At 38.9% G+C, this 27,419-nt stretch overlaps 1 protein-coding gene across 1 annotated transcript in view; it reads right to left on the bottom strand.

Moving 5' to 3' along the window:
- Positions 1-7,361: 7,361 nt before the first annotated feature.
- LOC122815436 (protein unc-119 homolog B-like) overlaps positions 7,362-27,419 on the bottom strand; it is a 99,101-nt gene continuing 79,043 nt past the window's right edge. The window contains exon 5 of the mRNA XM_044087924.1: positions 7,362-8,286. Within this exon, the coding sequence (XP_043943859.1) occupies positions 8,174-8,286 (113 nt within the window). The 3' untranslated portion in view covers positions 7,362-8,173. The remainder of the gene's footprint in view (positions 8,287-27,419) is intronic.

The raw sequence follows: 27,419 nt of genomic DNA, 5'->3' as shown, positions 1-27,419 counted from the left end.
AACGTTGGAGAAGTTTTTATGGTGGTTACCTTTGCGGGGGGTGGGAGGGCGCTGTATTTCCAAGGTGATTTGTTTGTTGTTGGATCTAACCAGGGAGGAGTTGACTATTGTCAAAGAGCAAAATTCACCCATGTTAGTAATGACCAGGTCAAGGATGTTGCTACCTCTTGTGGGGGTAAGAATGAGCTGGTCCAGGGCATTGGAATTAATTAATTCCAGGAATCTTTGGGCAAGTGTAATGGTACATGAGTAGTTTTCCTAGTTAATGGAGGGGTTGTTGAAGTCACCCAGTATGAGAGTGTTTAGCTGGACCCTAATATTCTCCAGGGTGCTTAGGAATGTGGAGTGTGAATCTTGGGACATGGTTGGTGACAAATACCAGCCTATGACCTGAATCACTGTCTTACCCATTGTTAGCTGCACCTGAAGTATCTCTGATGCGTTCTGTTGGGCTACCAGTCTGGAGGTGTGTGCATCCTTTATGAATATGGAAACACAACCACCTCACTTCAGTCGAAGTTCTGGGGCTGAAAGGTGTGGAATGAGTTATAGCCTGGTAGGGCAGGGGTGCTTTCTGCTGCTTTAAACCAGGTCTCTGTTACAGCACAAATGTTGATGTTCTCCATTTTGAGGAGTGCTTTGAGCAAGTGCATTTTGAGATTTAGACTTCTAGCATTGAGCAGCATGACCCTCAGATGGCATTTATTTGTAGCTGTTACAGTGGTAATTTGATCTTTGGAACACCACCTAAAAAAAGGCACTATAGGGATGGCAAGAGCCTTGGCGAGTATCCGGACACCCAGGAGTGACAGATACAAGCCATCTCTGGCAAATCATTGAGATCTGTCAATCATGTCATCCCAGGCAGACAGATACTGGATCACCTTAGAATGACACCAACTTAGCCAATTGTTGAAATCAATCATTTTCTGCTTGTACTGTGGTATCATTCTGGGTGATGGTAGGATGCTGCTCAGGGCTAGGGTCATACCCGCCTGGTCTACATAATCCAAGAGCTCCTCCATATCTCTTTTCATGTAGTCCAGGGAGGTAAGCCTCAGGTCATTCACACCCACATGTACAATGACAGAGTCATATTTGTACCTGTTGTTGAGGGACCTGAGCTATATGCATTATGTGGCGGATCTTGGCACCTGACAGGCAGATGACTGTTACTTTCTCTTTATTCAACTTAGTGAGTGGGACATTAGTGTGCCCCACTATCGAGTCACCTATGACTAGTGTGTTGGGCATGCTGATTTGCCTTAGGGGCTTTGGTTGAGTGGCACACTGTTTAAGAGAATTATGTGTCTCATGATTTGTGTTGTGTTGGGGTGGTCGATTGCGTTTCTGCCTTGGAGGTCTCTGCTGTTTGCGTAGATTTTTATTGAGAGCCTCCACGAAGGTGGGTGTGTGGTTTGTGTTTTTATGTGAAGGCAGTGCTGGTGTATGTTCTATAGGGCTATGTGTTCCATGTGGTGTGGTGCAAGTGCTGACCTTCTCCTCTTGACCAGCTATTCCGGTCTTGGCTGGAGAGTGTGTGGCTTCCAATTTGGATATATAAGTGCAGCTCTCGCAAGTCTGAGTGCTGCGAGGTAAGAGCAGAGGGCTGTCAGTGTACATAAGGCAGTTTCTACATTGCCTCAGGATGCCCAAGTTTACCAGGTTAATAGGAGAAAGCACAGGGAACTGACCTTTAGACATGCCTGGAGGGGTGGGCATTAATAATAAGTGCTGGAGCTGTTTCCTTGTAGAAGGTTTGGTGCTGGTAGCACTTTGTGTGCTACAATAATTGCTACAAGAAGCCTGGTGAAGTGCTAGACTAATAAGCTAGTAAAAGTGCAGGAGAGGAGAGAACTAGCAGATCTAAGGGAAAAAAAATTGAAGAGCAGACTTTGGCACTGCTCAGAAGCTTACAAACAGTCCTGGATACAGCAAATCTGTATCTTTACTAAATTAGTTACAGGAAAGGTGGGAAACAAATGCAAACACAGGCTTTGAAACCAACAAGTTGAAAGGGATGGAAAAACTGCCCAAATGGCCAATAACTACAATTTCTGGGCCAGAAACCACTCCTCTTGTGGTAGACAGGCTACCTAGTGCTTACCACTCCCACTGATAAGCTAGAAGGCTTCCCTCCAACACAGAAAGGCTTGGGGGGCTCAGAAGCTTGCAAACAATCCTGGATATAGCAAATCTGTATCTGGACTAGACTAGTTACAGGAAAGGCAGGAAACAAGCTTAAATTTTTTTTTTTTTTGCAGAAAAGCAGCTAAAACAGCACTGGAAACAATTCAAGTGGAGTACAGGCTAGCACACAAGTGTGCAATATTAAAGCAAATACAGTTTAAATAAATGCAATTTATTCAAGGAGATTCTAGCAAGGTTTTTTTTAGTAAAGTGGAAAAGAAGAAAGGAGGAATAGAATATAATTGGTTAAGAACCTAAGTGGGTTGGCCTTCTCAAATGTTCTCTCTGTATTAGGTAGAATGAGCTAATGAAACTAGATTGGGTTGAGTGTCCCAGATCAAATTTACAGTAGGGGAGGGCAACTGCAAAGTCACCAAGTATAAGAACAAGGCACCAATAGGGAAGAGGGATGGAAAACTATTACAGCTAGTAGCTACAGCAGCTTAGGCAGAAAGCAGTACAGAAATGTTTATCACAGCAGAAAAGCAGCCACTAAATGAATGTTTTAAACAGATAAAGGAGCAAGGAGAATCTAGAGAATGCTTTTAACTGCAAACAAATCAGTTATATGATACACTCCTTGGCAGGAAATCAGAACAAACAAACAGATGTTTAACAAATGGAGAAAATGTCCAGTTAATACCTTACACACAGTGCTCTGTGTTCTCTATCAGCAGAAGATGGCTGCCAGAAACATAGGAAACTCAACAAATAAAACAACCAGGCCTGGATAACAGCAGGCCTCTATCCAGACTATGCTACCTGGCAATGAAAAATACAATTAAAACAGTATAAAACAGTACACAAATGCAGGGAAACAGTAAAAAAAAGCTTTATAACAGTGCACTATTTAGTAGATTAGCAGTTTAGCACAATTATAAGCATTAAAAAGTGCAATTCAATGAAATAAATGTAAGAAATAACTTATTCTGCTCTAGGAGTCTTAGGGAATTTCTGCTTTGTCCCAGTAATGAATAACCACTAGTTTATGTTGTCCATAAATATCCTAGCACTGTACCTTCTGCAGCTCATACTTTCACAACACATCCTGTGACTGTACATGTTACTCATTACAACACATCCTGTGACTGTACATGTTACTCATTATGCTTACATTGCTCATCCTGTGACTGTACCTGCCACTGATCATGTTGTCACTACACCTACTTTGGTTGTACCTGCTATTGATCATGCTGTCACTACACCTACTGTGATTGTACCTGCCACTGATCATGCTGTCACTGTACCTACTGTGATTGTACCTGCCACTGATCATGCTGCCAGTACATCTACTGTGATTTTACCTGCCACTGATCATGCTGTTACTACACCTACTGTGATTTTACCTGCCACTGATCATACTGTCACTACACTTACTGTGATTGTACTTGCCAGTGATCATGCTGTCACTGCACCTACTGTGACTGTACCTCCCACTGATCATGCTGTCACTACATCTACATCTACTGTGATTGTACCTGCCTCTGATCAAGCTGTCATTACATATCATGCTGTCACTGTGCCTCCTGTAATAGTACTGTTAAAGATCATGCAGTTACTACAACTACTGTGATTTTACCTGTCACTGGTCATGTCATCACACCTCCTGTAACTATGTGTCACTGTTTATGCTGTTACTGCATTTTCAGTGGCATTACCTATCACTGATCATGCTGTCACTATACATCCAATGACTGCATCTGTCACTGATCATGTTATCACACCTCCTGCAACTATGTGTCACTGTTTATGCTGTTACTACAACCCCAGTGAGAGTACTTGTTGTATCTTGTCACTGTACCTGTCACTTACCATGATGCTAGAGGACCTTCAGTGACTCTTTCTGCACAGGTCATGTTGCTACTGTACCTTCTATGACTATAAATTGCAACAATCATGCTGGTCAAAACATATATAAGATTTGTCTTTGAGAAGTATCTGTATACTGAAATGCATTTTTAATGATTAGTACATTTATTTTAGAAGTCAAGTGTTTTTTCTTTTTGTATTTATCAGCTGTAACTGACACAAAACTAATAATAATTTATATCACTGGGGCTCATTTCCCTCCTTCATCCACAGTATTGATTTCCCTGGCTCCTTCCATCCCACCCTTTCTTTTTGGTTTTCTTTCTTTGAAAATGCAATAAGAATTATTAAAAAAATAGTTAGATATTTTTCACTAATGGTTACAAGACTTGTACACACCAGTTACCGAAAAAATACAATTCTCATTGCACTCTTTACATACATATATTTATTTATTTATATTTGTTTACGCGAGTAGTGCACTTATCAATATTAAGCAAATTCAGGCTCAGCCTTGGTGAAATGTAAAACATTTCACAAACAAAAAAATACAGAAATCTAAGCAACAATAGAAGAGTTCAGACTAATTATTTATTAATACCTTATATATGTAAATATATATCTTTGAATGTATATATATATATATATATATATATATATATATATATATATATATATATAGTAACACTTTAGAATCTCAAACAACTGAAATATCAAGATTCAGTTTCTCGAGGCCAAACTATCGAAACTGCAGTTGCACAAAACTGCAGAATACTGAATGCGGAAATGTCAAATACGCTGTTGTGGTGATGCGTATGTGACATGGGATTGCCTGTGTTCGTGATGTGCGCTGTGATATGTGGATATAGCTGGAGATTCAGGTAAGTGATGTTTTTGTAAGGGTATTGGGTAGGGATTGTAGTGTGTGTGAGTGAGTTTGGAGGTTTTAGGTGTGGGTTAGTGTAGGTAGGTAAGACTGTGAGTGTGTAAGTGTTGAGAGTGGTGGTATTTGTACGTATGTGATGTGTGTTTGTGCAAGGGGAGTGTAGAATGTACAGTGGTGGGTTTTGTGTGTTTGTGGTTTTAGTGTGACCTCGGAGTTAGTCTATATAAGTAGCGGGGGTTTGTGGGCCACAGCCCCCCACATGGGAGGGTGCAGGGGGGCTTTCCCCCCTGCTTATATGTAGGGTAGGCGTGTGTGTTTAGTTTGCTGTGTTTGTGTGTGTTTTGTTGGTTTGATTTAGTTTTGGGAAGAAGGTGTATGTGTGCCTGTTTGTGTGGTGGAGTGTGTATATGAAAAGTCATGATTTTGAATTTCGCGCTTTTGGGGTTTCGGGTTTTAGAGTTTTCAGCTTTATAGTCTCGAGATACTGACATTCGATATTTCCATATTTTGTGATTATAAAGTGAAACTATATATATATATATATATATATATATATATATATATATATATATATATATATATATATATATATATATATATATATATATATATATATATATATATATATATATATGGGCCTACTTTATAATATCAAAATACTATAATCTCAGTTGAAAATCTCAGAGAATCCCAAAAGAATCACTTCACAAGCACACACAGCTTCTAAATAGCATATGTTGTATGCAGTAAATTCCTGACATTCAGGATGGAAATTTAAACCTGGAACCACAGCTGTTGAAACCTGGATTCTATGGATCCTTGATATTTACTGTTTGTGTTCCACTAATCTCTCAGTAGGAAAGTTTCTTGGAAGATTACAGATATCACTTGTGCGAATAAAGAGAGGCCTGAGATTATAAAGTTATTGATAAAAGCCTGATCACACAATGCAAAAAAACACAAGATTAGTGAGCACAATATATACAGAGTGATATTAAATGATAGATGGCTCAGCATAACAAGTCAGATGAGATAGTGGCTGGATAGTTTAGGAGAGGGGAGATCTGACAGATTCGTAGAGTGATCAAAAAATGACAAAATTCAGAATTTTTGCAAGGAAATGTCTCCATGAGTATTTTTACTCACTAAGATTACATAAAATGTTGCCAATAGTGAGAACTGTTGAATGTGTGAATCTAACTTCAAAGGAGATTGGGGACACACTTTTTGGAAGTGTGACAAATTAATGAATTTTATACAATACTTGGAAAGGCTAAGAGGGAGGCTCACCATGACAAATTAGCAGATCAAAAATATTATTATTTTTTTAAATTCAATAGGTAAGTGCCAAGTAAAGAGCTATGTAAAAGCCTTGGTGTCACTGGCATTTATAGTGGCCAAAAATTATTACAAGTAATTGGAAGTTAGATAGGGAACCTAGCCTTGGTGAGGTGTTAGATGTAATGGAGGAAATAAAGATGGCAGAAGAACAAATTCTGAAACAGAAACCAAGTAAGCTTTTTGAAAAAGAAATGGAACTCCTGAGTTGGACATGCTACACTTAAAGAAATCCCAATCCATCTAAACCTTGTCATCACAATAAACAAAACATGAGACTCCCCAGACTCTGGAATAGATTGCCCATACATGTCAAGCAGAGTGCCTCTTTGGACCTCTTCAAGAGGAACCTTGGATGTGGGGGAGAAAAAAAATTCACCCAGGATCACGTCAGTCGCCCTGCTAGACAGGGGTCCAGGAAAGTAAATAATGTGGGAAGAAATAGCCAGGGAATTGTTATGGCTAGGCTTGTATAGGCCCTAGGGCTGATAGCCTAGCACCAACCTATGAACCTATGGTAGAAAAGATTATTTCCACTATTAAATGAACAACAGAAGTCCTAGAAGGATGCCAGTTATTATTATTATTTCTAGGCATTCAGGATTAGTGTAGATGGTCATTTTATTATAGCTGAAATGGAATATTACAATGTAACATCTGGTATTGGGTTGTACCTGATGAATGCAAATTAGTTAATGAGAATGTATTAAGTAATTATATTCTAGAACAGGGCAACCACCATGCATGCGGACTGTACAAGGTTTGTAAAATATGGCTTAAATAGAATTAATTTGTGAGAAAACAAGATATCTTGTTGATACAACATGCTTTTTAATTGTCCATAAAGTGTACCAATATACATAATGCTAAGTATCTTAGTAACATTTAGCAGATACGTAATGCATCGGCTACAGTGTAGTTTAGAAGCAATAGTCAATCTGGTATCATCTTACATTTCACTTAAACTTTTGTAATAAAACTCACATCAGCAATAATCAGCAAAGCAATGAGATATATAACAGGTATCATGAAGTGAATTAAAAGCAATTTGATTATGCATTTTAATGATGACTTTTATCCAAAAGCTTTTCATATTGGCATAGTACTGTCAGTTTTGGCTAGAAAATTGATATATAAATAGCTTAATGTCATAGTTTATTGTTAATTTTTTCCAGCACTGATGATCAGCAATACAATCGCTTAACAAAGTAGAACTCAAAACACATTTTGATTGGTCACCTGAGACTATGTAACACTATCATTGGTTGCCTGAACTGTGTGACTGATAGTGCACAGAACCCTTAATAAGTAACACAGACATTATGGTGTACATTTATTAGGCCTTTGACCTGTTATGCTGGTATAACGCAGTACAGTGTGTTATCACTCTGTCTTTCTAATGCAAGTATTAAATAACATGGTTTATTCCAAAAATATTTTTAAGGGTTTATACTTAGTTTTTGTTAAAACTGTGGCTTATAATGCCATAGACTATTAGATATTGCAGTGTACTCTTGTCTCTAGGTCTCTGAGAATTGAGGACAACTGACACAAGGTACTGTTTTACATATACATATTAGAGTACATATACATATTAGAGTACATATACATATTAGATCAGTGAAATATTCATCTGTTGAAACTTTTAGCTTTTGCATTCAATAGTGTTACTTGGCATAAACAGTCATTTCTCAAAGTGGTTTGTATGTTACATATAGTTTCACACCACAATGATATCCCATTTCTGTGTCTAGGTTACCATTTCAGTTTGCAACATTTTGGTTTATAAAAAACAAAGATAAAATATATAAAATAATTTTCCCCAGGAATTTTCTCCTCTTGTGGAACATGAAGTCCTATGGCAGGTATTTTCTTTTCATGCTATAAGAAACCACATGGAGCATTCGCCAATGGTCCCCTTTTGAGTGGCGTGGTGGCAGTAATCTCAGCTCATTGATCGGCATCATATGCGTACTCTGCCTTATGGTGCATAACCAGTCTGTTATCTACAAAGTAGAATGTGTCCGACCTTGTCTCATATGGATGTGTGATCATTTCATGCACTAGAACAGAACAGTCACAAAACAGAAAAGAAACAGAAGAAATAAGTTCAAACAATGTCACACAGCTACAGACTGTCAATGTGCTGAAAATGTTAACAGTTGTTATCACCCCTGAGTAACTGCCAGACCGTCCTAAATTTCCCTCATCTCATAATTATACTACCATTTTTCCCTAGCATCTCCTCTTTTCTGCACTCTTTATTTCTCTGCCCCACTTTCCATCTTCCCTATATTTAGTTTAGCCCTTACTCACATTTCCCCTCCCTTTTTTCTTTGTGTTAGATTATCTGTTTTCCTTGCTAATCTTCAGTCTGTCAGTTCAGTTTTTCTTTTTTAGGATCTCAGCCAACCCTTATGCATGCTGACTTATCTTTGCTCATTTCAGCCATGTGTTTGTCTTTCGGCTTTTCCCAGTTAGGGGTCACCACAGTGGAACTCCGGTCCGCTAATGATTGGCAGTTGTTTTTTATGGTGTCAAGTTGCCAGCCTGATGCCCAACCTTCAACGAAGGTACGCCCATTCAACGCATGTCTTTCGAACGCCCACTCGTGTATTTATACTAATTCTTCAGGTGTGCTCTCACTAATCATAGTATTCAAAAACAGTGAAAATATGGAGGTTGTTTCAAGTATAAGACAAAAGTTTATCTTCATACCCTACTTGTGAAGCAGTGTAACAGCTGGGCTTCCTACACACCTTTATTAGTCAGTCCTCTGCCTGATTTATTTATCTGTCCATATGTTTGCATATCATGATATAAAGTCTGTCTCATTTATTTATTTATTTTACATTTGTTGACTGGGATAGTCCAACTGGATATATGTCCATTTTTAGCAGAGGCCCAGGGAGAAAAGCTCCAGATAACACAGATGGAACATGATATATATGAGTCAAGCATATTTACAAAGCCATCTAGAAGGTACTCACAATATACACAGTGTATAATAGTATACAAAAACAACAGGTTACAGCAAGCTATTATGAGCAAGAGATGCGTACAATATTAATTTAAATAAGGCATTGAATAAGTAGTGATTAATCAGGGTTAGTACAGGGACAAAGCCAGTGCTCTTTAAAATACTATTTGAGGCCTTTTTTGAAGAGACTTAAAGAAGGTTCAACGGTAAGGTTAGATGGAAGTGAATTCCAAGTTTTACCAACAGCGTTGGCAAACAAGGAGTCGCCGGCTGAGTTAATGGCTTTGTGGGTTTGGACCAACAGTTTATTGGATGATTGTAGTTGCCTTGAATTACTGTATGGCTTTATGATATTTTTGAGTGCTGGAGTATTTTCAGTGTGGTACATAATTTTGTGTGCTACTATAAGCTGATTGAACAGAAGTAGGCTAGGCAGTTCTAGCCACCCAAGAAGACTGCGGTTTTGACAGTGATGTGTCCTATATGTTGAGCCTATGGCAAATCTGGCAATATGGTTGTAACAGTGAGACAGTTTACTAAGTTCAGTTTTGCTCAAATTGGAGAGTATGGGGGAGGCATATAGAAGGGTAGAGAGTAAGTATGAGCGGGTGATTGCAGTCCTAGCTAATGAAGTTAGAAAGGATTTGCTTCTATATAATGAGCTAAATGTCTTATTAATGGTTTTTATAGTTTTATTGATATGCAGATCAAATTTGAGATTATTGTCCACTTTTACTTGTAAAAGATTAGTATGGTCATCTGGAGAGATAGCGGTACCGTTGTTGGATGTTATGGTGAAGGAAAATGGGGTGGATATACTGGTGGGGGTAAAGAGGAGCAGTTTAGTTTTGTTGGGATTTAACAACAGACAGTGATTAGAGAGCCAATTTTCAACTGTGTTAAATGTCTTTTGTGTTAAGGTTTGCAGGTCTAAAGTAGAGGAGGCCGTACAGATCAGGGTAGAATCGTCTGCATACTGAATGCAGGTTACATCAGGGATGGCAGTATGAAGATTGTTGATGAAGCTAGAAAAGAGCAGAGGACCTAGAATAGAGCCCTGAGGGACACCAAGGGTGAGGACCTAGAATAGAGCCCTGAGGGACATCAAGGGTGAGGATCTAGAATAGAGCCCTGAGGGACACCAAGGGTGAGGACCTAGAATAGAGCCCTGAGAGACACCAAGGGTGAGGACCTAGAATAGAGCCCTGAGGGACACCAAGGGTGAGGACCTAGAATAGAGCCCTGAGGGACACCAAGGGTGAGGATCTAGAATAGAGCCCTGAGGGACCCCAAGGGTGAGGACCTAGAATAGAGCCCTGAGGGACACCAAGGGTGAGGACCTTGAATAGAGCCCTGAGGGACACCAAGGGTGAGGACCTAGAATAGAGCCCTGAGGGACACCAAGGGTGAGGACCTAGAATAGAGCCCTGAGGGACACCAAGGGTGAGGACCTAGAATAGAGCCTTGAGGGACACCAAGGGTGAGGACCTAGAATAGAGCCCTCAGGGACACCAAGGGTGAGGACCTAGAATAGAGCCCTGAGGGACACCAAGGGTGAGGACCTAGAATAGAGCCCTGAGGGACACCAAGGGTGATAGGCAGCAGGGTGGACAGTTTGCCCTACCATAATACAGCCTGTTGTCTGCCATTCAGATAGGATAGGTAACACTGAATAGCATGGTTATCTAGGGAGATGGATTTTAGAGAATGGATGAGTAATTTGTGGTTGACCATATCAAAGGCCTTCGAGAGGTCTAGAAATAGGGCAGAAGATAGCCTGTTGTCGCTCCTATTTTGGAATATGGTATTTGTAAAAGAAAGGAGGGCAGAGGTGGTGCAGTGATGTGGCCTACAGCCATTCTGAAAGTTGTCAAGCAGACCATTCTGAATGAGATATTTCATAAGCTGCTTATGAATGCACTTCTGCATTAATTTGGCTAGTGGTGAGAGAATGGCAATGAGTCTGTAGTTGGACAGGTCTGTTGAACTTCCACCTTTATTGAGTGGGATAACATAGGATATTTTCCAGATTGAGGGGGTAGTTCCATCAGTTAGTGTTCTATTGATTAGGAAAGATATGGGGAATGCTATGGCATTGGCAGCGTTTTGGTAGGTACTCTGCAGGAAGGAGGTCAGCAGAAAGGGTGGTTGGTTTTAGTTTTTTGATAAGGGATCAGATAAAAGTGGTAGAAACAGGTTGGAAGTTAAAAGGGGGTTGAGAAGTGGATGTGCTAGTGGTAGAGTTAGAGTGGGTGCGAGTAAGTTGGTTAACTAAGAACTGAATAGTTTCCATGAAAAAGTTATTAAAGGCAGTGGCAACAGTTTCTGGGGATTTATATGTGTAGTTTGATGGGGTTGGGGTAGTAGATTGTCCTGGATGAAGAAGTCGGTTAATACCTGCCCAAAACATTTGGGGATTCTTTTGTTTAAACTAGAGGTTCTGGTAGTAGTTTTTTTGTTTAGCAAAATGAGTTTTTTTGTATCGTTTCTAAGTTGACAATATCTGACTTGGTTGAAGGGGGCTTTAGTTGTTTGCCATTTGGTCCAGGTTATATTTCTAAGTTTGATTTTTATCTTAGTTTCCTTTGTGAGCTATGGAGCAGTATTAGATGTCTTTATAGTATGTGCAGGAGCATGGGAGTCAAGGATGCTCAGGAATTTATTGATAAAGAAAGTTACAGCTTCATCTAGTGGTAGATTTCATAGGGTTGACCAGTTGATTGATTTAAGTTTGTTTAGGAAGTTAGTAGGATTGAAGTTTTTATTATTTCTGATTGTTTTGCATGTAGTCTTGTGGTGGGTTTCTGCCTTATGTTAATAATATAAGTTAGTGAATGATCACTTAGGTCATCGGGGAGAGTCCCAGCTGTATACAAGCTTGGGTGGCTATTGATAAGTACCCAATCTAAGATACTTTTCCTGTTGGTGGGTTTACTAATCCTAGTGGGAGAAGTTATTCTTTGTGAGAACCCAAACAGATTTATATGGGTGACAGGATTCAGCTGAGCAGGTGCACCAGTCGATGTTAAAGTCACCAAGATTAATGGTTTCTTAGGGGGAGCTAGTGGATAACCATTGGAGGATATCTTCCAGAGTGCTTATTTTATTGCCTGGGGAATATAGACACAGACAATATTTGTACTCTTATTATTATTAATTTGCAGTTTGATTAACACAATGTATTTTTGTAAAGAACTGCTATCCCACCTTCCTTCTTAGCTGTTCAGTCTAATCAGTGTATGTTGTAGCCCGGGGGTAATACCTCATTATTGGCAGTAGCAGATTTAAGCCAGGTTTCTGTATGACACATTATGTCTGGGGAATGAACTGCTAAGAGTGCATGCAGGTTGGGGATTTTATTATTTATACTTCGAAAGTTCAAGTGAAATGTTAGGAGAGCATTTGCAGGACTGTTAAGGGGTAGTTTATTGATAGGGTTGGTGGTGTAGGCACTACTGTCACCAGGTGGAGACGGGCCAGGGTTGGGATGGATGTCCCCATCTGTAATGAGGTTATATATTGAAATCTGATTATGTGCTTTAGAAACTTATGAATACGTCTTAGATAGTGCTTGTCCCTTGGATTAGATTTTAAGGTTTTAATTGGGTGATGAGGTAAAAGGGATGAGGGTTTGGATGTGTGGGGGACAGTTAGGTGAGCTAACTTGTAAAAGAAGTCTGGGTGGTAGTTTGACATTTTGGGTAGTGGAATCTGTGGTGGTACTGGTTTTCATAGGCGGTGAGGAGATAAAAGATGAGAATCAGGGGGAGTAGAGAAAATACTAGTGTTTTTGTTGATGCTAGCGCAGCAAGGGGCCTGATCATTATAGGGCACAGTTTTCAACAAGGATTTGGCAGGAAAGGAAGGAGAAAAGTTGGGTTGTAGAGAGGGAGGGACACTTGGTGATGTGCGAGATGCTGGTTGGGAGGAAGAAGCAGCAGAAGTGGCTAGGATAGTATAAGTTTAACAGTAAAGCAAAACTTCGGTCCCACCAATGAGCGTGTAGCGGCTCAATAAATCCACGAGAAGCAGAATTAGACTCACAATTTAATGTATGGTAAAACGAAACACACCATAAACGACAACAAAAAGGACTGCAGAATCCGTACAAGTGCGTGGCACCGTACAGAAGCCTACTACATCAAACGAGTTAGATATTTTGATCACAGAAGTTTCCACATTTATTATTTATTTTTATTCATTTTTTATTGTAACATACACGTATAGTAGGTAATTAGTTTGTGCATATTTTGACATGTCACTTGAGCAGTATACAATGATCTGTAAGCTCTTTACAGGACGTATGTTTGTATTTTTTTAAAGATGAATGTTTTTATTTGGCTTGTTTATGTTTCACATAGAGGATTAGAGTGAAGTGAAATGTACCTTTAAATTTAATCAGTTGTTTTTGGCGCCAAAGAATCTATAAATTGAGTTTTTAAATGTGTTTACCTTTAGTTCTGATGAAGACCATAGATTTGGTTGAAAGCGCTCAACTTGATCTGCTTTTAGCGTTCCTTTTTGTTGTGCACTGTCTCGTTTGATGTAGTAGGCTTCTGTATGGTGCTACACACTTGTATGGATCCTGCAGTCCTTTTTGCTGTCATTTATGATGTGTTTTGTGTTACCATTCATTAAACTGTGAGTTTAATTCTGCTTCTCGTGGATTTATTGAGCCGTTACACGCTCATTGGTGGGACCGAAGTTTTGCTTTGCTGTATCACTTTCAAACTTTTTTACGATAAGTTTAACAGTACTGGGGGCAGGTGGAAATAGGGGGCAGGGTGGGGCATGGAACGAGCCCGAGCAGAGCGAGGTGAGTGGAGCAGGGCTAAACCAGACCATGAGATTTATACAACAATTAAGTAAAATGTAAGTTTATAAGGGGGATGTAAGTTATTTGCCTTACTACATTTTAAAGATGGCTCCCAGAAGAGTGGGTATTGATATAGCCTCCTATGAGAATGGCTCTGGGGAGGGGGGGTAGCAATTATCAGTGTGAGATTGGGTGGTTAGAACTGGTTGCACAGCAACCCCAGCAGGAGGGAGTCCAAAAAGAAAAGAAAAAAAAAAACAACCAGGAGCCAGGAAATGTAAGAAAGACAATACATTATGTTAGAGCTTTTCATCTTACAGAAACCAAATGTTGCTAGCAAGCTGTTTAAGGATGATCAGAGCTAAGGGAATTGGGACTAAACTAAAGGTTTGTTTTGGTATAGTTTTAACGTTAGACTCTGGAGCTCACCTGTTTGCATACAGAGGGAATGAGGAACTTGTACAATTAATAGAGTATGTTCCTACCTAGTGGCCAACTTCATTAAAACTCTCCAAGTTGGAAGCTGAATGGAGCTCTATGCAGCTGTGTTCACCTCACAATGATAGTCACAAAGTAAGAAAAAAATTGTTAAAAACAATTCAATGACATTCACCTAATAATTAATTCTACTGGAAGGCTCATACTAGTACAACAGTGCTGGCTGATGGGATTTCTATGTGAAATTAGTATTGTACCATATTTTTATTTAATTGAAACAGTTCTATTAATGATTACAAGTGATATACACAAATGCTGCTCTAAACTTGATGTAATTTTATTAGTGTACACTCGCTGCTGTTAGTTTTAACTTTTCATGACTTTTGCAGAAACTCATTGGTTCATAGGTAGGTACTAGGGTATCATCCCAAGGACCTAAGTAAGCCTAGCCAACAAGGTTCCCTGGTTTACGCCACCCAAGAAAGTTAATTTCCTGTGCCTCTGTTGAGCAGAGCCACAGAAGTGATCCCTGGGGTGTAGTTCCTATTTCCCATCCACTCATCAAGATTTTTCTTGAAGAGTGCTAATGAGGAACTTTGCTTGACATAGATGGGTAGCTTGTTCCAAAGTATAGGAAGTCTCTGGGACAGTAATCTATCCCTCCAGCATGTCCTGTTTATTGTGCTGACAAGATTTAGGTCCTTGGAGCATGTAGCCCGAAGGGATTGGGATTTCTTTAGGTGTAGCATGTCCAACAGCTCTGGGTTTAACATAGCTTTATATGTTAGGCAGAGATCTCCTCAGAGTAGGCGATATGCTACAGAGTAAAGCTGGAGTTTTTTGAGATGGTCAGCATAGGGCATCTGTCTGAGGTCAGTAATCCTCTTTGTGAGGTACTTTTGTGGCCTTTCCAGCTGCTGTAGATGTCTTGTGAAGTACATTCCAAAAGGGGCATTGTACTCTATAATGGGTCTAATGAGTGCCGAGTAGAGGGGAACAATGATCTCTTTTTTCCAGGATGAGAACCCTTTTGTGATGAGGTGTGCCACATAGAAGGATTTCCTGACTACTGTGGTGATGTGATTATCAAAGGAGAGACTACTGTCCACCTAGGTCGCAAGGTTTCTTATCACACATTCGGTGTTAAGTAGACTGCTGTTTAGGTGGTAGTTCATGGGTACAGAGGTTTTTGCCAAAGGGGATGACAATGCACTTTTTGGCATTTAGCTTGAGGCCATGCCTCTGGCACCAGACATCTGTCTCAATGAGGCCCTTCTATAGGATGTCCACATCATTTGGGGACTCGACTATGGCTCCTAGTTTGCAGTCATCTGTGAACTTCATTAACCAGAGGCCTTCTGTGTTAGCCTGTACTTCAGAGAAGTAGATACCAAACAGGAGAGATCCCAGGATTGAACCCTGTGGTACTCCACTTGTCACTGGTTTGAAGTCAGATTTGGAGTCTGCAACTTTTACAGTGTGGGTTCTGTCACTGAGCCAGTTGGCAACCCATCTTGTGATGTAGGGATTTATACCTAGTTTAGTGAGTTTAGCTATAATTCCAGAATGGGGGATGGTGTCGAAAGCCTTGGCGAGGTCAAGATAGACTGTGTGAACCACTAACCACAAAAAAGAAGACAAAGTGCCGTACAAAGCCAAAAATAAGATCCTTCAGCACATAGAATGTCACCAAGTAAGCACATGCAGGCAAATCTTCACGAAACAGTTTTAATCCAGCAATGAAGGCTCTCCTAAAAACATTAACGATAGCAGCATCCACAATACGTTTTCGTCACTTACTTCATCAGATAATTAGACAAAAAACACCAACAGTCTTATATACCCACAATTAATTCAAACCAATAAAATCATCTCATATATTAAATACTGTGTTCTACAAATTTATCTAAACAGTATGACATATCATTGTTTAATAAATACTTCATATATATCCTGTATCAATCTGTCAATATTATAAAGATAAATAAAGTTTATAAAACATACTCATTTTTTATTATAAATACATAAATAAAATAAATTACATTAAATAACATTTCTTTATTAATTTAAAACACCTCCATCTAGTGGTAATAATGTATTTAAAAACTGAATGAACTAATTTTAAAATACTATTGTTTATTATTTAATACAGATAAAATCATGTACTTAATGTTGTCATTTTGTATATTCTTTGTATGCTATTGTTACAACCTAGCTGCCCTTAATTTAAGAACTGGGGCTAGGGAAACTGCTTCATTTAAACCAGGGAATCTACTGGCCTCTAAATAAATTTGCCAGTATAATTCCCTGTACTCAATCTTGGTTTTCCACATACCACCCCTCACATCTTTAGGAATTTCTTCAAGAATAAAAAACTTGTAATTCACACTATCACATTGTGAACTGTGCTTATATAAAGCGTTATTAATGTTCTGTGTACATATAACATTTAAATGCTTGTATATTCTCCTTTTTATTTTTCTCTCTGTTTTTCCTATGTAAAATGCTTGACACGTACACAGAGCTAAATATATTACACCCTTACTTTCACAATTACTATATTGTTTAGCTGTAATGACCTTATTCCTGGAAGTTAAACTAATGGACTCTTTATTGTATATATAGGGACACTGACTACATCTACCACATTTGAAAGTCCCCAATTTCCGTCTTTTTGTAGCTTTCTTATTATTGTGTTGACTTTCCAAAATGGCTTTAATATTAAACCCTCTCCTGTAGATACACTTAAAAGTTAAGATGTTAGAAAATTTGCACAATGACACGAAATATAGAGAGATATCTATTAACCATATTAATATAGCATACAAAAAGATATACACGGCATTAAATGATTTATTGCTAGAGGGTTTCATTGACCATAAATTATTTGAGTTTTTATACAATCCTCAGCCAAGAGTTCCATCAATTTTCGGAATACTGAAAATTCATAAGAATATTCATGATACACCCCTCAGACCTATAGTAGCAGCTGAAGGTTCAGCTACTACTTTTCTAGCAAAATATTTAGACACAAAATTGAAAAATCTGGTCATGGAAAATGAAATTATTTTGAAAGATTCTTGGTATTTTTTGAGAAACATTACCCAAGAAATATACAATGAAGATGTAATGTTCATTACTATTGATATAGTAGATTTGTTTGGATCTATTCATCACAATACAGGAACAGAATGGATGGAGGAATATTTGAGAGAGGTAGCATGCTTGAGTAATGATGAAACTTATATTTGTTCTACACTTATGGAATTAATACTAGAAAACAATTTTATTTCTTTTCAAGGAGAATTCTATCAACAGATTAGTGGGGTGGCTATGGGAGCTAGATGCGCCCCTATGTATGCAAATTTGGTGGTACCTATGTGGGAAAAGAAATATATATTAAACAGTAAATACAGAGATTGTTGGGTGTTGTACAAACACTTTTTGGATGGCATTGTTATTTTTTGGAAAAGGACATTCCAGTTATTTCTGGAATTCTACCAATACATAAATGAGTCCACTGAATTTCTGAGATTTACATATAACATAGGACATAGGGAAATAGATTATTTAGACGTCACTATATACAAGAAAGAGAATAAATACAATTCAAAAGTGTTTAGAAAGAAAACTTACTCTAATTCCATTCTACACTTTAACAGTGCTCACCCCTATCATCAGACGAAAGGTATAATCAAGGGCCAATTTGTAAGAATAAGTAGGATGACCTCAAATGAAGAAGAATTTATGAAGGAATGTAACAATTTAAATAATATGTTTAGAGAGAGAGGTTACCCGAGCCCTTTGATTATTCAAATTAAAAATGAAGTTATACAAGAAAGAAAGAATAGATTTGCACCCATTTTAGGTGTTAAGGAACTAAATATAGGGGATACATACATTGATAAAAAGAAAGTGATGATAGAGAAGATATATTTAGTTCAGCATTTATTACTGATTATAGTGGTGATTCTAAAATTATTTGTCAAGTTATTGGACAGGAATGGAATAAGTTTAGCAAGTTGACAGACTTAAAGTTGAATTTTGATACACCTTTTAAGTGTATCTACAGGAGAGGGTTTAATATTAAAGCCATTTTGGAAAGTCAACACAATAATAAGAAAGCTACAAAAAGACGTAGATTGGGGACTTTCAAATGTGGTAGATGTAGTCAGTGTCCCTATATATACAATAAAGAGTCCATTAGTTTAACTTCCAGGAATAAGGTCATTACAGCTAAACAATATAGTAATTGTGAAAGTAAGGGTGTAATATATTTAGCTCTGTGTACGTGTCAAGCATTTTACATAGGAAAAACAGAGAGAAAAATAAAAAGGAGAATATACAAGCATTTAAATGTTATATGTACACAGAACATTAATAACGCTTTATATAAATACAGTACACAATGTGATAGTGTGAATTACAAGTTTTTTATTCTTGAAGAAATTCCTAAAGATGTGAGGGGTGGTATGTGGAAAACCAAGATTGAGTACAGGGAATTATATTGGCAAATTTATTTAGAGGTCAGTAGATTCTCTGGTTTAAATTAAGCAGTTTCCCTAGCCCCAGTTCTTAAATTAAGGGCAGCTAGGTTGTAACAACAGCATACAAAGAATATACAAAATGACAACATTAAGTACATGATTTTATCTGTATTAAATAATAAACAATGTTGTTGTGTCTTTCAGCTTTTCCCAGTTAGGGGTCGCCACAGCAGAACTCCGGTCCGCTAATGATTGGTAGTTGATTTTTACATGCCGAGTTACCAGCCCTGACGCACAACCTTCAACGAAGGTACGCCCATTCGCGCATGTCTCCACGGCAGAAGACACTCTAGCTGAGAATCGAACCGGACAGCGTCTTACTGTGAGGCAACAACGCTACCGCAGCACCAACACCGCAATAGTATTTTAAAATTAGTTCATTCAGTTTTTAAATAAATTATTATTATTACCACTAGAGGGAGCTGTTTTAAATGAGTAAAGAAATTTTATTTTAATTTAATTTATTTTATTTATGTATTTATATTAAAAAAACGAGTATGTTTTATAAACTTTATTTATCTTTATAGTATTGACAGATTGATACAGGATATATATGAAGTATTTATTAAACAATGATATTTAGATAAATTTGTAGAACACAGTATTTAATATATGAGATGATTTTATTGGTTTGAATTAATTGTGGGTATATAAGACTGTTGGTGTTTTTTGTCTAATTATCTGATGAAGTAAGTGACGAAAACGTATTGTGGATGCTGCTATCGTTAATGTTTTTAGGAGAGCCTTTATTGCTGGATTAAAACGGTTTTGTGAAGATTTGCCTGCTTGTGCTTACTTGGTGACATTCTATGTGCTGATGGACTGTGTGAACCACCTTACCCTCGTCTACAGGTTTGGTAACTGCCTGAAAGAAGTTGATCAGGTTCAGAAGGCATGATCTGCCTTTCACAAACCCAAACTCGGTGGAGTCCAGAGTTTGGAGGTTATCAGTGTCTTTGTTTATGAGTTCCATGATGATACTTTCCATGGCCTTGCAGACCAGGCTCGTCAGGCTAATAGGGTGATAGTTCATAGAATAAGTGGTGGCTCCCCCTTTGTGGAGTGGGATAACTGTTGTTGTGCACCATTCAGTGGGCACAAAGCCTTACGTGAGACTATGATTGAACATGGTGACTAGGTAGGGAGACAGTTCATTCTGAAGTTTGTGTAAAACGCAGCCTAGGATGTTGTCCGGTCCCATGGATGCTGTGTTTTTGGTTTTAGAGAGTGCAGCTTTTACCTGCATAGATGTGATTACAGGGACTCCGCATTCTTCCTGTATAGATATGAGCCCTTTAGGGGGTGAGAGGGGGGTAAAGCTAGCACTGAACCTATCTGCCAGGATGTTGGCAATATCAGTTGGTTCTGTAATTTTCATGCCATTGTGCTGTAACTTAGAGCAGATCTGGGTGTTGCCATTGAGATTCTTGACATAGCTATAGAATGTTTTGTGGTGGTCCTTAGAATTAGTGGCGATTTTGTTTTTGTAGCTAGCTTTGGAGGATGTTATAAAGGATCTCAATTTCTTACTGAGGCTGACCAGGAAGCTCCTCTACTCATGGGATTTTACTCTCTTTTGCAAAAGTTTCTTCCTTCTGTTGTAGAGTTTGTTTATGGCAGGGGACCATCAGATTGTGTTCCTTTTTCTTGGAGGATAGCGTCTTGGCTCTGTTTGGGATAGCACGATCCATGCACTCATGTAAGTGCTTATAGAGTGCATTTGTGTAGGATTCAGCAATCGCAACTGTATTGTCCATCTGCATGACTGTCGTGACATTTGCCACTTCTGTCTTAAGAAGCATGAAGTTGGCTTTGGAGAAATATTTATGGTCGGATCTGACCAATGAGGAATTGACTTCAGGTGTGGGACACCAGTCACTCATATTAGTAATGACTAGGTCTAGCATATTGTTGCCCCTGGTAGTGGTCTGGATAAGTTGATCCAGGGCATTGGAATTTTTGAATTCCAGAAAGCGTTGAGCGAAGGAGTTGGTACATGAGTAGTTTTCCCAGTTAATCAAGGGGTAGTTGAAATTACCCATTATTAGGGTGTTTGGTTGAACTCTAATATTTTCCAGTATATCAAGAAAAGAGGAGTGGGAATGTTGGGGCATGGTGGGGGATCTGTAGCAAGCTACAATTTGTATTGCAGTTTTGCCCAGAGTTAGTTGCATTTGGATAACCTCGGATGCATTATGCTGTGCAACTAGCCTGGAGGTGTGGATATCCTTAATGAATATGGACAACACCTCCGCCTTTGGTGTTCTGGTCCTGGTTAGATGGCCGAAACGTGTGGTATGAGTTATAGCCTGGTAATGCAGGGTGCTCTCTAGAGCCTTGAACCAGGTCTCAGTCACTGCACAGATATTGTTCTCCATTTTAAGGAGTGCCTCGAATGAGTGCATTTTGAGATTTAGACTTCTAGCATTGAGTAACATTACCCACAGTTTTTGCTTGCCTGATGTCTGCATTTTATATGTTGTGGCTGAAAATGTCTATTCTCAGTCAGCTCAATGTGTGGTCACCAAATATATTTCTTTAGTTTTTCCATCAAGAAGCTAGCAAACATAAAAACAATTGTCAATGTGATGACAAAATTATATCACATATTCACAGTAAACCAGTAAATAAAACCCCACCATATTCACAGTAAGGCAGTATAGAAAAACATTGTGGGAAAGTATTATCTGTCTTGTTGTAAGGTTCCCCTTAAGTATCTACTGCTGTTTTTAAGACTGAAGTGCTGTCCAGGTCAGTCTTACAATTTCTCTTTGCAGGTATACTTCCAAATTATGCAGTAGAAGTAGCTACAGTTACAGAGGTTTTGACACCCCATTGCACAAAATATCTTTAAAAAGCTTTTCCTATTTATATATACCCCTATTTAATGTAGGAATGACCTGTTCTTTGATGACTACTACATGGTTTTGCCATGTCAGTACAAAACAAAATAAAAAAAAAATGATCATCAGCTTAATCATTTAGTTGGTAGATAGCCTCTGATTGCCTTGCAGAAATGAATCAAATCAGTGGCCAGATGTACTGATATCATTTGTTTGTTTTACATTTTTTTTAATTTGCTGTGGTCATATAATACAAGCAACGGTATTTGTTTATCTGTGGACGTGTGTATGTGTGTGTGTGTGTGTGTGTGTGTGTGTGTGTGTGTGTGTGTGTGTGTGTGTGTGTGTGTGTAATCATTTATGTATATAATCAGTATCTTTGACAGCAGTCAGGAAATCAGAATAACTGGAGAATAGGCATGGGAAAAGCATGTAAATTTCATGTAGACAGTAGTCAGAGGTCAGAAGTGACCCCTGTATCTGTTAGTCAAGAATGTCAGCCACCATGCTGCTTTCTGCACAAATAGTAGCAGTGAAGCTCAGTTCTGTAAGAGACTGGTTGCCATTTGACTTTGGAGAGGGTGGTGTTCCTGGGGAGAGTGGAGATGAATTGGCATATTTTTTTTCAATGGACTGTAGAGTGGTTGAGCCTTTTCAGAGGTTGTGGCTATGATATGGTGTCCGCATTCAAGTTAAACAATGAAGAGTTCTTTACCAATTGCTGTAGCTGGTCTGGAGACAAAGGGACATATTTACCAGGCCAAGAATACAAGAGAGCTGATCTTTCTCCTGGTGTTTTCAATGTGGCTTTGGAAGTTAAGTGTCTAGCCTTGCTATGGACCTAAGTATATAAAGATGCTGTTGTTTCTAATGGAGAAACATTGAGATCTGTGATGCTGAGATATTTAGGAGTTTTTTTTTCAGCTTTTGTGAAATTCCAAATATCATACTTTGTGTTTTGGAGGGATTTAGGAATAGTTTGTGGTTGTTTAGCCAAAAAGTAAGGGAGTGGAGATCAGACTGAAGCTGGGTTTGTATAGTTGAATGTGAGGGACTGACTCAAAGAATAACCATATCATCTGCATAAGGAGGAAGGTTAGGGAGATTAGAGATTATTTTCTTAATAAAGATGGAAAGCAACAGTGGGGCGAGTATGAATCCCTGGGACACTCCTCTGGTAAGGGGTGGTGGAGGTCACAGGGATGAAACTATTTTGACTGTGAAATACCTATTTGCTAAGAAATATTGGAACCAGGTGACAGTGATGGGTCTAACTCCGATTTCTCAGAGGGAGTGAAGGACCAGGAAGTGGTCAATAAGATAAAAAGCTTTGGTTAGGTCAATGAAGATAGCTCCTGAAAGGCTTCCTTTATCCCTTTTTTGAAGGATCTCTTCTATAAGTGACCATAGAGCTGTCATTGTGCTCTGGCCAGCCCAGAATCCATGCTGTTTAAGAGTAAGATGGTGTTACTGTTAGATGTAAGTGGACAGTTGGTTATAGATTAATTTTTCAAGTATTTGCTCAAGTGTAGAGAGGATGGAGGCTGGAAATGGGAAGCATTTTCTAGCTGAAGCTATATGAGAAGGGAGCATTTTCTATTGTATTTTGAATTAAGCAGAGGTTATAAATATGGATAAGAGGTGTGGTAAAGATGTCTTTGCAGAGTGATTATAAAGGAAGCAGGTTGTCTGCACCAGTGGGTGCATTCAGGACTATGTTTTCTAGTAGGCGGTCACGTTTTTTACTGTGGAATTTTCTTAAACTAGAACAGGAGAATAAAAGGAGTGGAGCTGGGTGAGTTGGGAGGGTCTATATCATATCATCGAACCATCACTACAATGAATGGCATTTCACAGAAAATGATATTCATCGACCCCCCCTCATGTGGGGGGTTGTGCTCCCCCACTAATTATATATACCATCTCTGAGTTTCCACTATAGTGGAGAAAGGGCAAATTTCCCGATCCCTACCATAATGCAATATCAGTAAGAACAGTTTGATGAACTGCATGTTCGACAAAATGCCATTCAAAATACCATTCAATGAACTGCTTTTTCGATGATATAATATGGACCTGAGTCGGGGAAGAAGTAGATGCTGTGGTACTATGGAGGTGGATGAATTCCTTGAGAAAATCAGAAGATAAGAGTTGGACCTGAGAGGTCTGGATGGTGACAGGAGGGAAGTACAATCTGTGGATTTTCAGCCTGTGAGAAGATTTACTTCCTGCCAGAAATGCTTACATTTTCTACCAGTGCAAGTTGTTAACATTTTTAAAATAGTTTGTGTTATGCCTTTGTATGGCTTGTTTAGTTTTGTTAGGCAGAGAGATAAAGGCAGTACAAACTCATAGAGATGGGTTTTGGCTCCATGAAGACCACACGTTGTCCCTAGGTTTGAACAGAGCTTTCAGTTCATTGGTTAGGCAGGAGGTTTTGTTGTATATGAAAAGACAATGTGTGAGATGAAAGAATTTGTCTTGAAGTTGGTGAAGGGTATGTGTAAGAACTGTGACAGCTTAATTAGGTTTCTGTAAGTTGATAATGGGAAACAAGTTGAAAGTTGCTACATGTTTTTTGAGACTGTCTGTATTGTTGTGGGATCTGGGTCTGAAGACAACTAGTTTGGAGTGCAGTTTTGGTAAGTGGTGTATAATTTGGAAGGTTATTAGAGAATGGTCGCTGAATAATGTCGCTGAATAAGGGTGAAAGAACAGATATATTGGAGATGGTGGGCAGTTTGTTAGTGATTAGCAGATCCAGGAGGGAGTGGTTGTTGACTTGGATATTTGGACAAGTAGTTTCTTTGACTAACTGCAAAATGTTGATATTGGCAAGGAATTCAGCAATTTTATTTTCTAGAAGACCTAGGTAGTTTAGATTAAAATCTGCAAGAATAACAAAATGTTTATAGGTGTGGGCAGCTGAGGTGATAGTAAGGATAAGGGATTTAAATTTATTATGTAGGGCCGGAGGAGGAAGGTGGGTGACCGCTATTAGTAGGTGACTGTTCTTCCATGAAGGAAGTTTTAGAAGGATCCAGTTGGTTTCAGTATCAAAGGAGACATTTGCTTGAATGAGAGTATCCCCATATTGACTACTGCCAGGTCTAGTGTCTTGCAGGTATTTCTAGGAGGGAAGTAGATACTGAAAATTAGGATTGTTTTGTTTGAGATATGTTTCAGTAAAAGCTGTGATGTTTGATGAGTGTATTGTAAGGAAGGTGGTTATCTGAAAAGTTTATTATAGATGCTTTGGGCATTAATTAATGCACAGTAGAGGGTGGAGGTATCGGGAAAGGTAATGGGTGTTATGTAGTGGGAGGGGCCTGGATTGGACTCAATATCGGATCAAGGAGGAGTATAAGCAGGGCAGGAGGTGAATTTATAGAGGTGTTTAGAAAGTTTGAGGTGGGATTGCTGGAGAGAGTGTGAAGTTAGAGTTGTTTGTGAGTGGTATGTGGAAAATAGAGTGTGTAACTGAGTGGGGTAGGTCTTAGGGTTCAGGTGAGTCATTATGGACTGTAGGTAGGCTACTGAACAGTAGGATGAAAGATGGGAGAAGAAACGGGGTTACTGATGGTGTAGTGTAGTGGGTTAAAGGAAGGATGAGTACAATACAGATGGAATCAGAAGAAGGGACGACTGATCATATATGTCAGTAGTAGGCCATAGGTGAAGTGAGTGACTGGCCAAATCCAAAGTTTCTCCTGTTCAAAGTATGATAGGGTTGGAGACTATGTCTTCATTTCTGAAGTGGAAACCAGGAACTTTTTGATGAGTTCTTTGCAAACCTGCTCCTGTATGCCCTCTGACCATTATGGGAAGACTAATGCAGATCAGTCATTCACTGGATCCACACTGACTGGCTGATCTGTGCTTGTTCTGGATCATTTACAGCCTTATAACAGTAATCCAAAGGCAGGATCGGCCTTAAGTCAACTGGTGCCCTAGGCAAAAGGGCTCAATGACACCCCCCCTCACACCACCTGCTGCCCCCATCCTAGTGTACCTACATCAAATAAATACTGCAAAAGCACCACTGCTAGAGTGGCGTCCTAGGCGGCCACCTAGTTGGCCTATGCCTAAGGCAGGCTATGCCCAAAGGGACTGGTGGAATTTCTGACTTAGGTAAATTGATGGCTATAAAGGTGAATGTAGTATTATCATGCAAAAGTCTTCAGATGTGCACTTTTAAAAAAAAAAAACAATGATTAGAAAATTACCAGAAAGTGGAATTCTGGTGCTTTAAGACATTCTAGTTTAGTGGCCTTATTAAATGTAATGTAAAGTTCACTGACAGTTCTCTGGGTTATATGTTACCCCCTAAACAAAAGGGCATGCTGGGGTTGAAGTCTTTGTGGGTTATTTTCTGTAACATACATACTTTTTAGAGAAGTTGCTCAGGATAATATTCTCCAAAATTCATTATAAGACAGAAACATCTTTGATGAAGTTGAATAGCAAACTGTTCCTGATATAAATACAGATGAAAACTAATTGCTTCAAAGCACTGAGGAAAATAGAAGACACTATCAGGTAATTCTTGCTTTATGCAGAAGCACATGTTAACCAACACCAGAGGAATGAAACAGATACTACATCATGTCAGAAGAACAGATGAACCTCTAGAAAAACAGACTAATGGCTGACTAATACTGGCAAGTGGCAAGTCTCTGTGTTATATTGCTGAAGAAGTCCTCCACAAAGAAAGATAAAATTTATTTAATTGTGTCCTGCGGGGTTAGAAAGATAAAATGCTGCTGCCTGATAAACCAGTCCCTGCAAAAAAGGGTCACTTGGCCTGACAGGTCATCTGTCACCAGGTTTGTTGCGCAGTAATGTATAAAAGATAGTTATGATGAGCTTGTCAGTAATGAAGGTGTGCATTTGTGTGTGTGTGTGTGTGTGTGTGTGTGTGTGTGTGTGTGTGTGTGTGTGTGTGTGTGTGTGTGTGTGTGTACATGCATGTGTGCATATATGTGCAAGGGAGTATACCTCAAAGATTTCTGTGTGAGTGCACGGTTGTGGTGTGTGTGTGTTTGTGTGTGTGTGTGTGTGTGTGTGTGTGTGTGTGTGTGGGTGTGTGTGTGTGTGTGTGTGTGTTTGTATGTGTGGGAATGTGCAGGCAACCATGTGTATGTGTGTGTACAGTAGTGTGATTGTGTGTGCTGCATGTTTTGAATACACATGGAAGTAGGGTGAAGCAAAATGTTAAGTAGAAATCATGCCAATTAAGGTGAGACAAAGAAAGTGCAGTTATTCAAAATAATATGAAAGGAGGTTAGCCTTCTGACATATCATTAACATCGCCGCCTGTACTGTTTACAGCATGGCATTCATAGTGAGCTTAAGATTTCAGAGAGCTGGGTATGGGTAGTTGCTCTGAATCTACCCTGATGGAAAGGGTGTGAGATTAGGGTCTATCTATATTATAAAAGTGAGTCTTAAAATAGTGAATGCTGTATAATCAACCCTAAAATGTTGAAATGGGAAAATGATGAGCACACGGAACAGTAATTTTTTTCCCAGGGAAAAAAAAAATCGCTGCTACTTTAAAAAAAAAAAAAAA

The sequence above is a fragment of the Protopterus annectens genome, chromosome 11.part0 (genome assembly GCF_019279795.1).
Source record: "Protopterus annectens isolate FY-2018-M chromosome 11.part0, PAN1.0, whole genome shotgun sequence".
NCBI classification, from domain to species: domain Eukaryota; kingdom Metazoa; phylum Chordata; order Ceratodontiformes; family Protopteridae; genus Protopterus; species Protopterus annectens.
This window is presented reverse-complemented; position numbering and strand designations above follow the sequence as displayed.